Genomic DNA, 15,532 nt, shown 5'->3' on the forward strand with positions numbered 1-15,532 from the left:
AGAAAATGACAGTCCCTCCTAATTCCCACAGGCTAAATTATTTAGTACAGTCCCCTGTTACTTTATGATTACAGTCTGAGTGTTTGTAGTAAAATAATTCATTTCTTGTTATGTGACAGGTTGGTATATTTAAAATCTAAATATGGGCTCAAATCTAGAGGTCCTTACTCAGCTTTTACTCAGGTATAACTCCCATCACATTTGGTCTGAGTAAAGAGTGAATATGACCTGAGCATAGACTTCAATATTTGGCTGAAGCTGCTTTATTTGTACAATAACGGTATACATGTGTTAGCATCTTATTCTGAGCTCACACTGATATAAATTATGAACAGTAATTCAATTGAAATCATCCAGTATAAGTGAGATCTGATTCAGGCTGTTAGTTTTACTTCATTCTGACATCAAAGTTCAGAAATGATGCAGAATGTGTCTTCTGTAGTAATGAACTCGAGTTTGTCATTGCAAAAGGGTTATTGTCTTGCTCCTCAGAATGCTAGAGAGATTTCCAAATCCAAGGACCAGTTAGGCAGTCCTTTGTCACACAAAACTCCCACTGAGGGCAGTAGGATTTTATGGGAATGAGGACCATAGAATCAGACTTTCTCACTGTCTTGAATTGTTTCACCTGTTTAATTATACGTATGGGTTAAGAAATCATTTTTTCAGTCACAGAGGTCTGGATGGAGATGCAACACTGAAATTATTCCTAGACCATGATAAATGTACAGGCTTGACTGTTCACCAATGCTCTTTGGTCAGCCATAGCATGGACAAAAGCAAGAGACGGGTAAGGTATTTTCTAGGTGGAGTAGCTGGCATCAGACATATAACTACTTATTTGAGCCACTAAAATTGTCTCTGATATAAAATATGCCTTTAGTCAGACTGACTTTATTCCAGTAGTTTAGTAGGTTGACTGCTGCTGTTTGTTATTGTGGGAGCGAGCTAATCAATTGCCAGGGATGGAATCTTGCAGACAAATGGGAATTCTCTGTTGCAGCTGTTGTCATTCCATGAGCGTAAAGCTATAGGGGAGTAAGAAAAAAGGGGTTAGTTAAGGTTTTAAATGAAGGTGTGATCACATGATGAAGGACAAAATTCAACTCTAAGTGCCTCCGTGAAGAAATGGCATACAATGTATACAGAAACACCAAATTTCCTACACAAAGGAGTTTGTTTCACCCCCAAACCTTAGCTCTGAAGAAAAGTCTTGTCAAAAGATTCTGTAATACAGACACAATTCTGACAATATACTTTTGCATAGACATAAGACCATGCTGGCTAGATATAGAGACTATTACAGTCTTACCAGACCCAGCCCTGGATACAATTATTCATGCATGTATGTTGTGCTTATTCCTGTGCAGATTCCCATATGACAAGAGAAAAAGACTTATTTGTAATGCTCCTTGTCCTACTCTACCCTTTCCTCAGTCCTGTTGTCTCCCTCCTCCCCCTAGTGACTGCATCTCTGCTGGTGTCTCTTTCCAATAATATATTCCTCTCATTATTTCTTTGGTCTGGAAATGTCTCAGGACTTTGTCTTCACGTACAGCGCTACAGCAACGCTTCTCCGGTCAGCGTAGTTAATCCATCTCCCCAAGAGACAGTAGCTATGTTGAAGGGAGAAGCTTTCCTGCCAACATAGTGCTGTCTGCATGGGGGTTTAGGTAGCATAACTACATCGCTCAGGGGTGTAGATTTTTCACTCCCCTGAGCGATGTAGTTATACCAATATAGGTAGTGTAGACCTGGCGGGGAAGCAGGCAAGCTGGTGTCTTTATACTGCCTTTGATTGACAGTTCTTTACCTCCTTGCTTCTTGGGGAGGGGCCAAATTGCCTCCTCTGCAAAAACAATATGTTAAGATACTCATGCTGCCAGCATCTTTTTGTTATGCATAGAAAAGGGTGGGCCTGCATTTCACTGAGTTTATTGACACGTGCTTCCTGGAAAGCGTGGTGTACAGCCAAAGGCGCAACAGTGAAATACCTACCACTGTTATATCTGTACCAGATCTGTACACAGTCCTCCTCCTCTGGAATAGAGTGGATCCCATCATCTGGCTGGTTGCCATCCCAGTAGTTATAGTCATAGGAAGAACCATCTGTCCATTCAAAGTGGCCTTCCTATTAAACATCATCCGGAAATTAGGGGGGGAGAATGGAGAAGTGCCGTGATTTCAACTGAACCTCTGTGGAAGTATGGACTTCAGGATTGGCCAACAAACTATTCTCTTCTCCCCTGTACAAAGTGCCGTCATCAATCTGACCTCATTCCTATGTCTAGATGGCAAAAACTAGGTCCATGCTGAACAAAGGCCCTTCTTCTATTGAGTTTTGCACTCTGCTAGCATATCGTTTAAGATCATAGAGTACGACTACACTGCAAAGAAAAACATGCAGCGTCGAGTCTCAGTTGATTCGCCCTCATGGGGCTTGGGCTGTGGGGCTAAAAATAGCAATGTAGACATTCCCCCTTGGACTGGAGCCTGAGCTAGAGAACCTCTCCCTCGGTAGGTATGAGTGCTCAGGCTCCACTTCATTGGATTTCCTTTTGTTACTGTGTAATTTTTGAAAAGAAGATTTCAAAAGTTACAGAGTAAGACAAAGAAAAAATGAAAAAGTGGGGGGCGGGCTAGACATCATTTATTGTATTGCACTCAACGTGGGTGCTGAAAGCCATTAAACTAAACTGCAAACCCTGAGTATGATGGAAGCCATGCATTCAGTTGCTATTACTTCAAGCCTGGGGGTGCTGGACTCCCAGTACTCACTGTCCTTGTCCCCTACCTGTACACCCCCCCCCCCCCAAAAAAAAGAGTGGAGAAAGGAGGAAAATGTTTTGCAGAAAATTCACACACATGCTAATTGTTCTGTTTCAAACCATGTCATATGGAAACAACTTTGAAATTTCAACATTTATCATGAAATAGTTCCCTTCCCCCCTTTTAAACTTTTATTGGCTACCTCAGTAGTTGTGGAGATTGAATTATCCTCTAATGTTCATAGGTCACAGCTGAAGCATTGGAAGGGCAATGTGGATAAGCAGAAAATCTTGCTCTCCAGGGCTGTCAGCCCAGCACTTTGTATTATAGTCAGAGGGAAAAAATTGAAAGGTGTAGAGGGAAAACAGAAAATATAATTTTGCCTTTTATGTGAGTCTGATGAAACTGGCCAAGGGTTACATCTCAATGAGCTCCAGGCTGAATAGATTTCCAGTGCTTTTTATGAGAAAACCTGCTTGTATGATGGTCAAGAGGAAAAGCAGGTGGTAGCTAATGTTGTAGCGGTTTCTCACCTGTCTTAGGTCATGAAGTCCCATCCAGATATCGGTGGGTATTCCAGGCACTCGGCTGTTTACCAGGTCATATACAAAGACATTCTCTTCCCAGCTGGTAAAGTACCATAATATGAAATAGTTAGGAGGTTGGTATCAGTGAAATTAAGCAAACACTATCCCTAGGCATTCAGACTGCAGTTTAGCACATGGGACCCAATCTTTGTAATTGTCCATGGAAATTTTGGATTCATTTTCTTAGTCTGTGTAAGAGGATGGCTTAGTGTGGCAAAACCCAGAGCTGGATGGAAACGCAGGGAAAAATACATGACAGTGATTTCAAATCCCCGTCCCCTTTCAAAATTAAAAAATTCTAACTTTCAAAAATTCAAAATCATTTCACCAGCTGTAACAGCAAGCCGGAGGTGTGGTAACGTAAAGCATCTACTGCCTATGTTCTGCTGGAATGGTGTGAAATGAACTCAAGCAGGTCAATGAGCTTCCACATCTTAAACCAGTGCTCTTCACTGTTTCTGAAGTGGGGCCACTTTGGTAAAAAATCTTCCATTTGAGAGCCACATCAACCCGACACAGATGGTTGAACACACTGAGTTCTTTGTTGGTTGATATGGTAATATTACTGTTATTGGTAATATTGCTTGGGGTGAAGGGCTGGGAATCGGGGGCTGGTTCTGGGACGGGGCTCAGGGCTGGGGCAGGGGCTTGGGGTGCAGGAGAGGGTGAGGGGTGCAAGCTTTGGGAGGGAGTTTGGATGCAGGAGGGGACTCCAGACTGGGGCAGTGTGTTCGGGTGCAGGAGGGAGTATGGGGTGCTGGCTCCAGGAGAGGGTACAGGGTGCAGGTAGGGGGATGGGGTGCAGGCTCTGGGAGGGGGCTCAGGGCTGGGGCAGAGGCTTGGGATGCAGGAGGGTGTATGGGGGGCTGGCTCTGGGAGGGGGCTCAGGGCTGGGGCAGGGGTTTGGGGGGCTGGCTTCGGGAGGCTGCAGGTTGAGTGGTAGAAGAGCTATTCAGAACCTGTCCATTGAAGGGGCGGCCCTTACTTTGGGCAGCCCCGGCCCCACGCCGCTTCTGGAAGGGTCCAATGTGCCCCTGTGGCCCCTGAGGGGGCACGTGGTCCTGTGTGCTGCCCCTCTCTGCAGGCACCACCCCCACAACTCCCATTGGTCACAGTTCCCCATTCCCAGCCAATGGGATCTGCAGGGGTGGTGCTTGCAGGCAGGAGCAACGCGTGGAGACCTTTGCTCCCCTACTTTCCCCCCGGGACCACAGGGGTGTGCTGGTCACTTTTGAGAGCAGCGTGGGGCCGGGGCAGGCAGGGAGCCTGCCTTAGCTACAGCCCCACTGCCGCCAGAGAGCACGATCAACAGGGAGATGCACTTAGGGTCCATTGGAGCCGCCCCTGGCTCACCGGCGTTGCAGTGAAGAACACTGTCTTAAACCATCAGGAGTGGCTGGGCCTTGGGATGGAGGAAAAAACCTGGAAACAGGACATGCATAGTGCATAGGTGCTGACTTCCCTCTGCCCGGTGGGTGCTCGATCCCCCCTCCCCCACCCACCCCTGCACCACCCTCGCCCCAGCCCCATTCCACCCCCTTCCCCCAAGTCCCTGCCCCTGCCCTGCCTTTTCTCCGCCTCTTCCCCTGAGCGTGCTGCATCCCCGCTCCCTCCCGGAAAGTACTAAGCGCTGCTGAACAGCTGTTTGGCGGCGGGGTGGCGGGAAGCGCTGGGAGGAACGGGGACGCGGTGCGCTCGGTGGGGAGGAGAAGGAGGCAAGGAAGGGGGAATTTGGCTGCTGCTGGGTGTGGAGCACCCGCTAATTTTTCCCCGTGGGTGCTCCAGCCCCGGAGCACCCACGGATTCGGCGCCTATGGCCTGGTGATTGCCCTTTCGCTCACTAGGGACCTGCTTCAGTACTCCTTGACATCAATGAAAACACTTCTGCATTACCTCTCTGGCAGTTTTCAGTATTAGCCTGCGGGGCGGGGGGGCGGGGGGAGAGGGAGAGAGATTCTTGAATTTGAGATGAATTATAGATGTGCCCATGTAGCAAAGTCTTCCTCTGATACCTGGATGTTTAGATCCAGCATTTTGCTTTGGGCCCCATTTCTAATCTGGGTTTGTGAACTGTTCCATGAAACATGGAGTGGAAAACCTTTCTATTTTGAAAGTGCTGAGTCAGACAAAATTGTAACCAAAATTGTTCCCTTGAAAGCAAAGCCACCCTCCTCTGTCCAGGGACTGATTAGTATAATGGCTACAATGTGTCTGCAGTTGTCAGAGTGGCGTCCGTTGTAATTGAGGGCCAAATTTTCAAAGAGTCTCCAAAAATATGACCATAAAATTGGCTCAAACATCTGGTAGGTGGTGTGCAGTTTATATGCAAATGCATGGGGTTTGCATGCACATTCACACGGCCTTTGGCAAACGTGGCCCTTTAAGTTATTATATTGTACCACCACAGCCAAACCCAGGGTGATCCAAATAGCTTTGTTGTAACACAGAGCATAAGGTGACAACTTGTTATTTATGTTAATGTAACTAAACAGTGTTACAGACCATGGCCATTTCACAAATGCCTCTGGACTTGACTAAGAGCAATAGCGATAGATCTGCTTCAGAATTATTGGTTCTACCACTTGAGCTAAAGGAGACTCTCTGATAGCCGTCTAATTAATACAGTTGAGGAGTTTTGATTCTGTCCATTAGAGGGCAGAGATACACATGCACACTAGCTAGTGCATTTCAATACAGATACACAGAATTTACGACAGTGGTACATTTGGCTTGAATGGGTTTGTTTTCTCATGGGAAGGTTAAACTCCAGCTGAGGAATTATTTATATATTTATTTATTGCCGCAGACATCGTTTAGCTGGACTTTGACAATGTTTTAGAAACAGATTTCTTTGATTCTTACCTGTGAATAGACGTTAATTTGGCTGATTTTATGCCAATGGAAAATTCCGCACAATAGAGATCGGCTTCAGCCCATGTTTTATTGATGGGAAAGTATCTGTAACAGTACCCTTCATATTCTGTCCAAAACAGTGGGCAGGAGTAGGACTGAATTGGCTCTGGCATAGCTGGGGAGAAAGGAAAGAAAACTGGAAGCACATTTAATACACAACAGCTGCGGGGCCCCCAGAAATGGTGAATGTCTCTGTTGTTTAGGACCCGTCTCCTTGTTGGCTTTACAAAAAACAAAAACAAAAAATTCCCCCAAGGGCCTAGATTTTCACAAGCAACTGGGGACTTTGGGTGCCTCCATTCTCGGATATCTCCTCAAAATATCTGAATTTCAGAGGATGGGAGCTCAGCACTTTGGAAAGTTTGAGCAGAATTTGCCATTTTTGAGTAGTCCAAGCAGGGAAGAAAAATACTTTTGGATGCTACCATAATATAAATATTTACTAACCCTATTGTACATTTTCCAAGTAGGACGGAAATGACACTATGGAGTTCTATAGGGGTCAGGTCTGGGCCCTCTCTCATTCACATCAATGCCTGGAAAGAGCAAACTTGTAGGAGAGATTGTACCACCATTGCAGATAACACAGGGAGGAGGGAAAAGACTCCAATCAAAGGGACCAGGGGGGAAAAATGGGGGCAGTGGTAGGAAAGGGATACATGCAACTTAATGCAGTAAAAGCATTGAAAACAGTGTAGAAAGATGCCAAGAAACATTCTACTCTAAATGGTCACAAAATACAGGACACTGAGGGTGAAATAGTGAGCAGAACTTTAAATCCATCAGTCACATTTCTGGGAGATAGGTAAGAAGGTAAATAGGGCCCTGATTCAGCAAAAATATTTAAGTACATGCTTAACTTTAAGTACATGACTGGTCTTGCTGAAATCAATGGAATGATCTAGGTGCTTAAAGTTAGATGTGTGCTTAGGAATCCTGCTGGACTAGGGCTTTAATCACCAGGACACATCACAGAAGTTGAGAAAGCTCAGTCATCTCCATCCAGTCTATCTCCTTGCCAGTGCGGGATTGTTCCCTGCACTAAATTCATTCTTGAGTGCTGTCCTTTGTTTATTTGGTTTAAATCAATGGACTCATGGAGCACTAGTCATCCTTCACAAAGGACGAGTGAGCTCCCAGCTGGAGTGACCACTGAAGACTTGGAAAAGGTAGAGCCGAGGGCAGCAAGGACGAAATGTTTCAGGTTTTGGAAAAAGGGGGAGGAAAACGCTGCTGTTGTTCTTTAGAAAAGAGGAAGCACAACTAATGTGAATGAAATCATGAGAGGTCCAGCGAAGGTGGATGCCACAAAACTATCCAAGCAAATAACAGGCTCAAAACCCAAAGAGTTCAAACTGAAGCTAGGAACGGATCTGGTATTCAGGGACTTCCAGGGGAATCATCTTTACAATGACCATAATTAACCTGTAGAACAAACTCTGCCAAAGGCAGCAACTGAAGCAGCAAGTATGAGCATATTAAAAAAGGGGGGGATTAGCCAAGTCCAAATCATCACAGGGTAGAAATGCTAGAACTAGCTGGACTGAGCTCCTTCCTCCCCAAATGTCACTACGTGAAGCTTCCTTTGGCAGTCATTTTGCACCACATTTCTTTAGTTCCTTCCACCCAGGGCCCTCAAAGCATTTTACAAACATCAGCCGATTAAGCCTCACAGAAGCCCCCTGCTATAAGCATTACACTCAGTTTTCAAATAAAGAACACCTAAGAGGCAAAGGTGCTCATTGATGATAACACAGGAAGTCGGCGCCACAGCCAGTACTAGAACCCAGCTCTTTTGCTCCAAGGCCTGTCCTTTAACCGTTACATCACCATTCCTGAGTACAGAACATAAAACTAGCTCTGGTTATAGATCAGCTCCCCAGAAACTGGGAGACTTGTCACAGTCTGTGGCAGAAGAATGACTCAGATACCGGGAACTGACTGTTCCCAGCATTTCAGTGCTCACAATAGCACTGTGAATCAAACAGCAGGCATTCAGGGGAACTGGAGTGCTGTGAATCAATCTCTCCTGCTGACCCAGGGTACTATATGCCTCCATAATGTCAAATATGTTGAGCCCAGTTATTTCAAGTACTGCAAAACAGGCGCTATTTTGTGGCTAATATAAACAGCTACTTTTTCATTGCCTTTCTCTGACAGCCCCAAGCCTCCACCAGCACTCTTCTGTCCCTTGAGCTCAGATAAAAGATAATTATTCTTCCTTTGTGGTGACCCTTCCCCTTTCCCCTCCAGAGTTCTTTAGAGGCTGTATCCTGATACAAGTGCTCTTGGAGCCAGTTCCAGTCATTATCAGCCCTGAGAAGTGCCATGCCTAGATAACTAGGGTCAGTGAGCAACTCCGATCTCAAGAACCAAGTAACATTGTAGAGATGAACAAGTTGCTTTCAGATCATTATGTCTGACTGTGTTAGTGATGGGCTATGCAAAAGACCTCTAGTCGAAAATCAGATCGATACCTTGAAAAATGGAAGCAGCCTTTTAAAAATTGTAGCAAATTTGTATTCAGTTCATAGAATCATAGAATATCAGGGTTGGAAGGGACCTCAGGAGGTCATCTAGTCCAACACCCTGCTCAAGGCAGGACTAATCTTGTTAACAGCAAGATGCAATGTTTATTCCCATGGGCCACATCCTGCCATCATCTCACAGAGAAAAAGGTTCTCAGGGCTACCTCACATCCTGTTACAACAAAACCCAAGCGAGAGAGGGACAGAAGTATCAAACACCAATGAACAGAAGTGAGGGATCGGCCTCCAGCCTCCACAGATCCCAGGACAGGAACCACCAAATAGCTGCAATCCACCCTGGGCTCCACCTTCCCTCACATGTATTGAGGAGTCAGTCATGGAATATAGGTTAGTGCTGCTTATAACTTCTGTGCATCTCAGCCTGGCTGTCCACAGGGTCCCTAGCCTCCCTCCTTACCTACTCCCAGAGCCCCTCAGATCCCAAGGAAGGTGGAATTGCCAGGAGAGGCCTTAGTGAGTAATAGGGAGCATGGCACACCAGCTTTGCTGGTTCTATGCGGGGCTCTTCCACCCTCTTATTTTACTTCTCTTTGCTCCCCATCACACCTCACTACAGGGTCCTCAGCCAGGCAAACTATTGATGTCCAGAGGCATTTTAGCTTGAGGGCCAAATCCAAAGCCCTTGGAGAGCAAGAGGAAATCTCCCATTAATTTTAGTGGGTCTTGAATTAGATGTCAGTGGGCCCCATATTCTGATTTTATATATATTTTTTATGCTGCTGATGTAACTTATTACCAATTCCAGATGCAGTAACATTGGCTTGATACATGCTTCTTCCTGCTCGCTGTGGGTTCAGTACAGCAAGGTAGTGAGGACTCCTGTGGGTTGAGGACACCCCCAGCTCCTCAGGAACACTCAGCACCTGGAAGGACCCAGTCCTGCCCACCAAGCATTTAGAATGCCTTGGGGTACTTAATTATTGGCTGGGGTGACTGGAGACACTGTGAGCTTCACGGGCAGCCTAGTCATTGCTATTTTTGGAACGCTTGTTAAAAATGGCTGCGAACTCTTCACCTTTAGTTGCATGACAGCACAATGGACAAGCCAAAACCAGCAGCCGTCTCAGTGTTTTGCCTTTTCATGTCAAGTGTTATGGGCGTTTGTTGTGTGCTGATTCGAAATTTCAATTAGGGTGGTTTTGGCTTCCCTGAAATTTCATGAGAAAATTGTTCCCCTTGATAGAAATGGTTGAAACTAAATCATCAGACCAAGGTGTTCATAGAGGCTTTTGATCTCCTACACCATTTTCCCGACTAGGTGTCATTAATTTGATTAGCTTCAGTGAACAAGAGGTGCCTGGAGGATTTTAAGGTTAAATATAGCAGAAAAGAGAACAAAGGTAGGTCAATGCTTAATTAGCATCTTTCTGTTAGGTCAATGTAGGAAGCCTTTGCACTCTCTTTAGAAGAGGGATTATTATTCTTAAATTCACAGGAAATAACCAAGGAACCACTTTAATGCTAGAACACTTAGGTCTACTTTTATTTTCAAATCTGTCAGATATAGTATGGCAGACAAGCCCACTTCTCAGCAGGAAAACTTTAACCAAGCCCAGCCGGTCAGAAGGGTATTTACTAGTATGGAAAACAAGGGCAGTGCCATCGGGTCAGTCATATCAATTTTCTACATATGAAACGACATCAGCAGAACACCACTGTAACCACTGTCTGACCTCCTTGGTAAAATGCTTTGAGATCTCCTGCCACAAAGAGCTTTATAAGAGCTAATCCTTTATTATTTTTATCATCATTAACGCTTTCACTGAGAGAAGAAGGATCACCTGTGGTTAAGCCTGTGGCCTGGGACTCAGGATACTGGGGTGCAATTCCTGGCTCTTTCTGAGTGACCTTGGGCAAGTCACTTAATCTCTGTACCTTGGTTCTCCATCTGTAAAATGGGGATAACAATCCTTCCTTTGCGCTTTGGCTGAACACTCTATGAGGCAGGAATGGCCTTTTACTCTATGTATTGACAGCATCCAGCACAACAGAGGTCCAACTGTGATTGAAGCGTCTAGCTGCTCAATATTTCCAACCAATATTTTCCCATGATGCTACTGAGAAAGGAAAACCAACAACAACCTGAGCCCTACAGAAATCTGCTTCTCAAGTCATTTTTTTCATAACAGCTTCAAATTTAAGATGGGAGGATGTTTCTGTGATAAAAGTGTGTAGCTCTGCAATGTGTGTAGCCCAGGGTCTGGGGCAAGACTGACAAGTGATGTCCATTCTGGTAGCATTCCTGGCACTTCAAAGCACTCTCAGAGCATCTTTTCAACAGCAGATATTACCAGATATTACTTGTGCTGGAAGCAAATCATATTCTTGCTGGAGACTATTAAAGGGCTTGATTTCATCATGGGCTATGGATTTATCAGTAAGAGTCTAAACTGTAAACAAGCCATTAGTGCCCTTAAAAAGACGACTTAGCAACTCAGAAAAGAGGGTTCAGCCAAAGGGAGCCCTATGGCTACCAGAATGTATGTGTAGGGCCCAACCAAATTCACGGCCATGAAAAACGCATCACGGACCATGAAATTTGGTCTTGTGTGTGCTTTTACCCAATGCTATACAGATTTAATGGGGGAGACCAGCGTTTCTCAAATTGGGGGTCCTGACCCAAAAGGGAGTTGCAGGGGGGTCGCAAGATTATTTTAGGGGGGTCATGGTATTGCCACCCTTACTTCTGCGCTGCCTTCAGAGCTGGGCTCCTGGCCAGCAGCTGCTGCTCTCCAGCTGCCCAGCTCTGAAGGTAGCACCGCCGCCAGCAGCAGCACAGAAGTAAGGGTAGCAGTACTGCAACCCGCCCATACAATAACCTTGTGATCCCCCACACAACTCCTTTTTGGGTCAGGACTCCTACAATTACATCACCATGAAATTTCAGATTTTAATAGCTGAAATCATGAAATTTACTATTTTAAAAATACTATGACCATGAAATTGACCAAAATGGACAATGAATTTGGTAGGGCCCTAGTTATGTGGCTTTGACTGTGCCTGCTACAGAGATTCAGAGACTTCAATAAACCGTGCCGTATTGCAAATAGCATACCTAGCCTTCATGAGATTAATGCTCTTCTGGGGCCCAGTCCTCAGAGGTGCTGAGCAACTTAAACTGCACTAAACTTGCTGGGTATCAAGGGTCCCCTACCACTACTCAGGAGGCACTGAGCACCTCACAGGATTAGGGCCCTAGAGTAGATTGAATGAGAGAAAACTCCCTTTACATGTAATGATCAACTGACTTTCTGCTATGGAAACCATTCCTGGATCTCTGCTGGAACTAGATGCCAGCAAGTGTGTGTTCTCTCTTACTTCTTGTACATGCAGTTAGTGTTGTCAGGATCAAGGGGTAAGCACATTTTTGGGGAAAGGGATGTTAATTTTTCTTCTCTTTCCTCTAATGTAGTCCTTTTGATTTTTCATCTCATTTAGTTTACAGCTTACCTTCAGCCACAGGAATACTTGTAAATACAACATGAAAGCATAGAAGAACCTGATGTTCCATCAATGCCCCTCCACTGCCATGTTCGATATATAGAGAGGGTAAAATCCTGACCCCACCGAAGTCAATGAGAGATTTGCTATCAGCTTCAGCAGGGAGAGGATTTCCCCCAGAGTATGGACAAAATCAGAGAAATGAGAATTTAAAAATGTTTGGAGTAAGGAACTGAAATGGATTTTCCAGAAGAAAATCCCAGTCCGAGAATGCTTACTCACTGCCTTATCTGCAATGGCCTGCAGAACTGAGCCACGTACATGCTTTCGGCAATTCTCCCAATTCAAGCAACACATCAGGCATCTGTTAATTTATTATTTATTTCCATTTTGGAAAGGGTTGGGGACGCAACATCACGTCTTGGTGCGATAGATGATGTTAAGCAGGATCACAGAAAATGTGCACAATTATGGAAGGTGTGAGTATGCAGGGAATGGGACACATTTTACAAGCTCCACAAAACAATTCAAACGAAGACTTTGGCACCATCTTCTACAGACGTAACCTAACAATAACTATACACTCCCAGTGAGGATACAAAGTGCCACCCTAAGATAGATCTGTAATACCTCACCACAGTAACTTTTCTACATTCCCCCTTACACTACACTCATTTTAACCTCTCCCTGTTGTTGAATAAAACACACTGCCAAAGGATAAGCACCAAAAGAGGAGTTTATGATGGATAGAAAAAAAATAAGCCAATGTCATTAAGTATTACTGAGAGATTGTATGGGAATAAGGGCTGTCCTTAAATACAGACACCAAAAATTACATAGGGTGTCTTCAATATTATTATCATGCAAAATATTTAATTTGTAGGATTATTTGCCCCCTTTCATTAGATGACTGCTTTCAAAACAAGCAGGTCGTGACAAGGCTTTATCTTAAGTGGGTGTGTGCGCACGTATTGTACTCTGAAAGTCTCTTTGAAGCCAGCTGCTCCTCTCTTCTGCAGAACGGCAGGGCAGAGTTGGAAGGGAGTGGTGACCAATGGTGAGTGTGGAGATTATAGATTATCCAGGCAACGGACTGAAACTTTAATTGTTCTGCAAAAGTGTCACAACCTCAGACACATAAGAGAATTTTTTGTAAATATTTTTTTTCAAAATGAAGTTATTTTTATGGAATAAAATGCTATGGTATTTGTATTTCAAGATGTAAAAATATTATAGTCAATTCTGAAGATCTCCTGCAGCACAGAAATACTATACATCTAGCTGCAACCGGATAGGAAGCATCTTTGATTTTTCTCTCCTCAATTAGTTTTTGAGGAAGCTCCCATTGATTTGTTGCCTGGCACCAAAGCCAAGCGTGTGGTAATTATTTTTCTCACTAGTTCATTGAACAATACTTATTAGGTGAGATTCTGCTCACAGTCCCATGTAAATTTAGAAGAACACTATCAAAGTGAGTGTAGTTACTCTGGAATTACACTGGTGTAAATGAACAGAATTTGGCTTATTCTATCCAAGTAAAAATGTACTGCAAACCTGGGTAATACAATGAAATCACAAAGCCAGTTAAAATTTCATTAAAATACTTCTCTCCCCTAAAAAAGTACACTTTGTGATTAACTGTAGAGAAACTCTTCAGCCAGCTGTATGTGTTTTATATGATCTAATATGTGGAGGGACAGTTCTCACATATAACTTCACTTTATGTTAAAAAGGGTGAATAAAAGAAACTTTGCAAATCACTGTTCTCTGCTTTTTGCACTTCCACAGAAAGCTGAATATCCAAAGAGTCACAATCCTTTACAACTTGCAATTGCTTTATTAATTATTATTGAGTGCAATTACTATTGTTTGGACTGAAATCAGATTAAGAGCATTGTAAACATAATGTAAACTTCTTGGCACCATTGTACAAGACCACATATTGTTTATAAGATTAAACTGAACATGCCTCCAAAACAAAGAAATAAAGTCAACAGAAAGAATGCTTCAACACACTGGAAGAGAAAAGATCAGCATTACTTAGTAATACATCTTCCCAAACTAAGCAGATTATTGAATTTACAAGTTTGGGTTTTATGGAGAAGTTAGCAAAACTGGTAAGGAGAATTGCATACATTACAGGATGCGTTTGTAAAAGTGCCTGATTTTAAGCCATCAATAACCTAAAGTTTACTCACCCAAACCACAGTCAGTGATTTGCACTCACCTTGACTGATTTTAATATTTGTCTGTGGGAAAGCCTGGGTAGAGAGCATAACCATTGAGAGGAGCACATAGAAATCCCATCTGATCACCATCTCTGACTGAGGACAAAATTTCATTTCCAGGTGTGCAGAGAGCCAATGACATGAAGCCTTTCCTTAGTTCGGAATCGCCTTGCTCTGTTGCTGAGATTCCTGGAGCAGATGTGAATATACTTTTTACACTGCACCCTCCCCCGAAACTCCAAACTTTCACAATGACATGCTAGGAAGGCTGGCCAAGCTCCCTCCAGTGTAATATCACACTCTACACAACAACCAAGAGCTTCCCAGCTGAGACATTACAGAGAAGCTGCTACATCCCATTTCACTGGCAGAAGTTAGTTGCTTTAAACCATTTTTTCCCCAAAAGTTCTGGTGAGGTTTTAGAAAGCAGGCATGCACACCTCCTAGTCGTGAGCCTTTAAATGTTAAGTTCTCTATTCAAGCAAACCACATCCCCTTTCTGCTTTCATGGCTGCTTCTTGAGAGATTTTGTTTGTGTCTATTGACTTATCAATGTTTTATGCCACTCTTAGCACTGCACGGCAGACGAATGATAGGTACTTTCTGGCAATACAGTCCTACATTCTGGAGCAGCAGCACTCAGAATGGGACCTAATTGGTTAGACCTTACGGTTCGGTGCTGGAAAGATTTGTAGATTTCACATGATGTACAGAAAAGTCACAACTTCAAACAAATAATAATGGTGGGGGAAGTCTGTGTTAATATCAGCAAAAGATGTACCTGACAAGCAGCCCTGGAGATATAGGCGTGCTAATTTAAGGCTTGACACTGCAAGTTCTCCCAAATGGGTGGACCCTGCACTCATATGGACCCCCTCTGAAGTTCAACCCTATTAAAGTTAATGGATTTCTGCATGCATTCAGTGGGTCTGCCTGCATGGAGCAGCTTGCAGGATTGGGGTCTTATGTGGTGTACTGAATTTTTTTTCTCAATCCATTATTCCTGAATTTTATACAACTTTTCTGAATGCTTTCAGCTCCACAT

The 15,532-nt window shown here is 44.0% G+C and overlaps 1 protein-coding gene across 1 annotated transcript; it reads right to left on the bottom strand.

Annotated features, from left to right (window-relative positions):
• Window positions 1–253: 253 nt before the first annotated feature.
• Window positions 254–14,786, bottom strand: CLEC19A (C-type lectin domain containing 19A). The gene is made up of 5 exons (XM_005307186.5): window positions 14,487–14,786; window positions 6,219–6,384; window positions 3,303–3,396; window positions 1,999–2,131; window positions 254–1,028 (listed from the first exon to the last, which is right to left on the bottom strand). Exons 1-5 carry the CDS (start codon window positions 14,599–14,601, stop codon window positions 949–951), a joined length of 588 nt encoding a protein of 195 aa, XP_005307243.2. The 5' UTR covers window positions 14,602–14,786; the 3' UTR covers window positions 254–948.
• Between the last annotated feature and the right edge of the window lie 746 nt (window positions 14,787–15,532).

The sequence above is a fragment of the Chrysemys picta genome, chromosome 10 (assembly GCF_011386835.1).
Source record: "Chrysemys picta bellii isolate R12L10 chromosome 10, ASM1138683v2, whole genome shotgun sequence".
NCBI classification, from domain to species: Eukaryota; Metazoa; Chordata; order Testudines; family Emydidae; genus Chrysemys; species Chrysemys picta.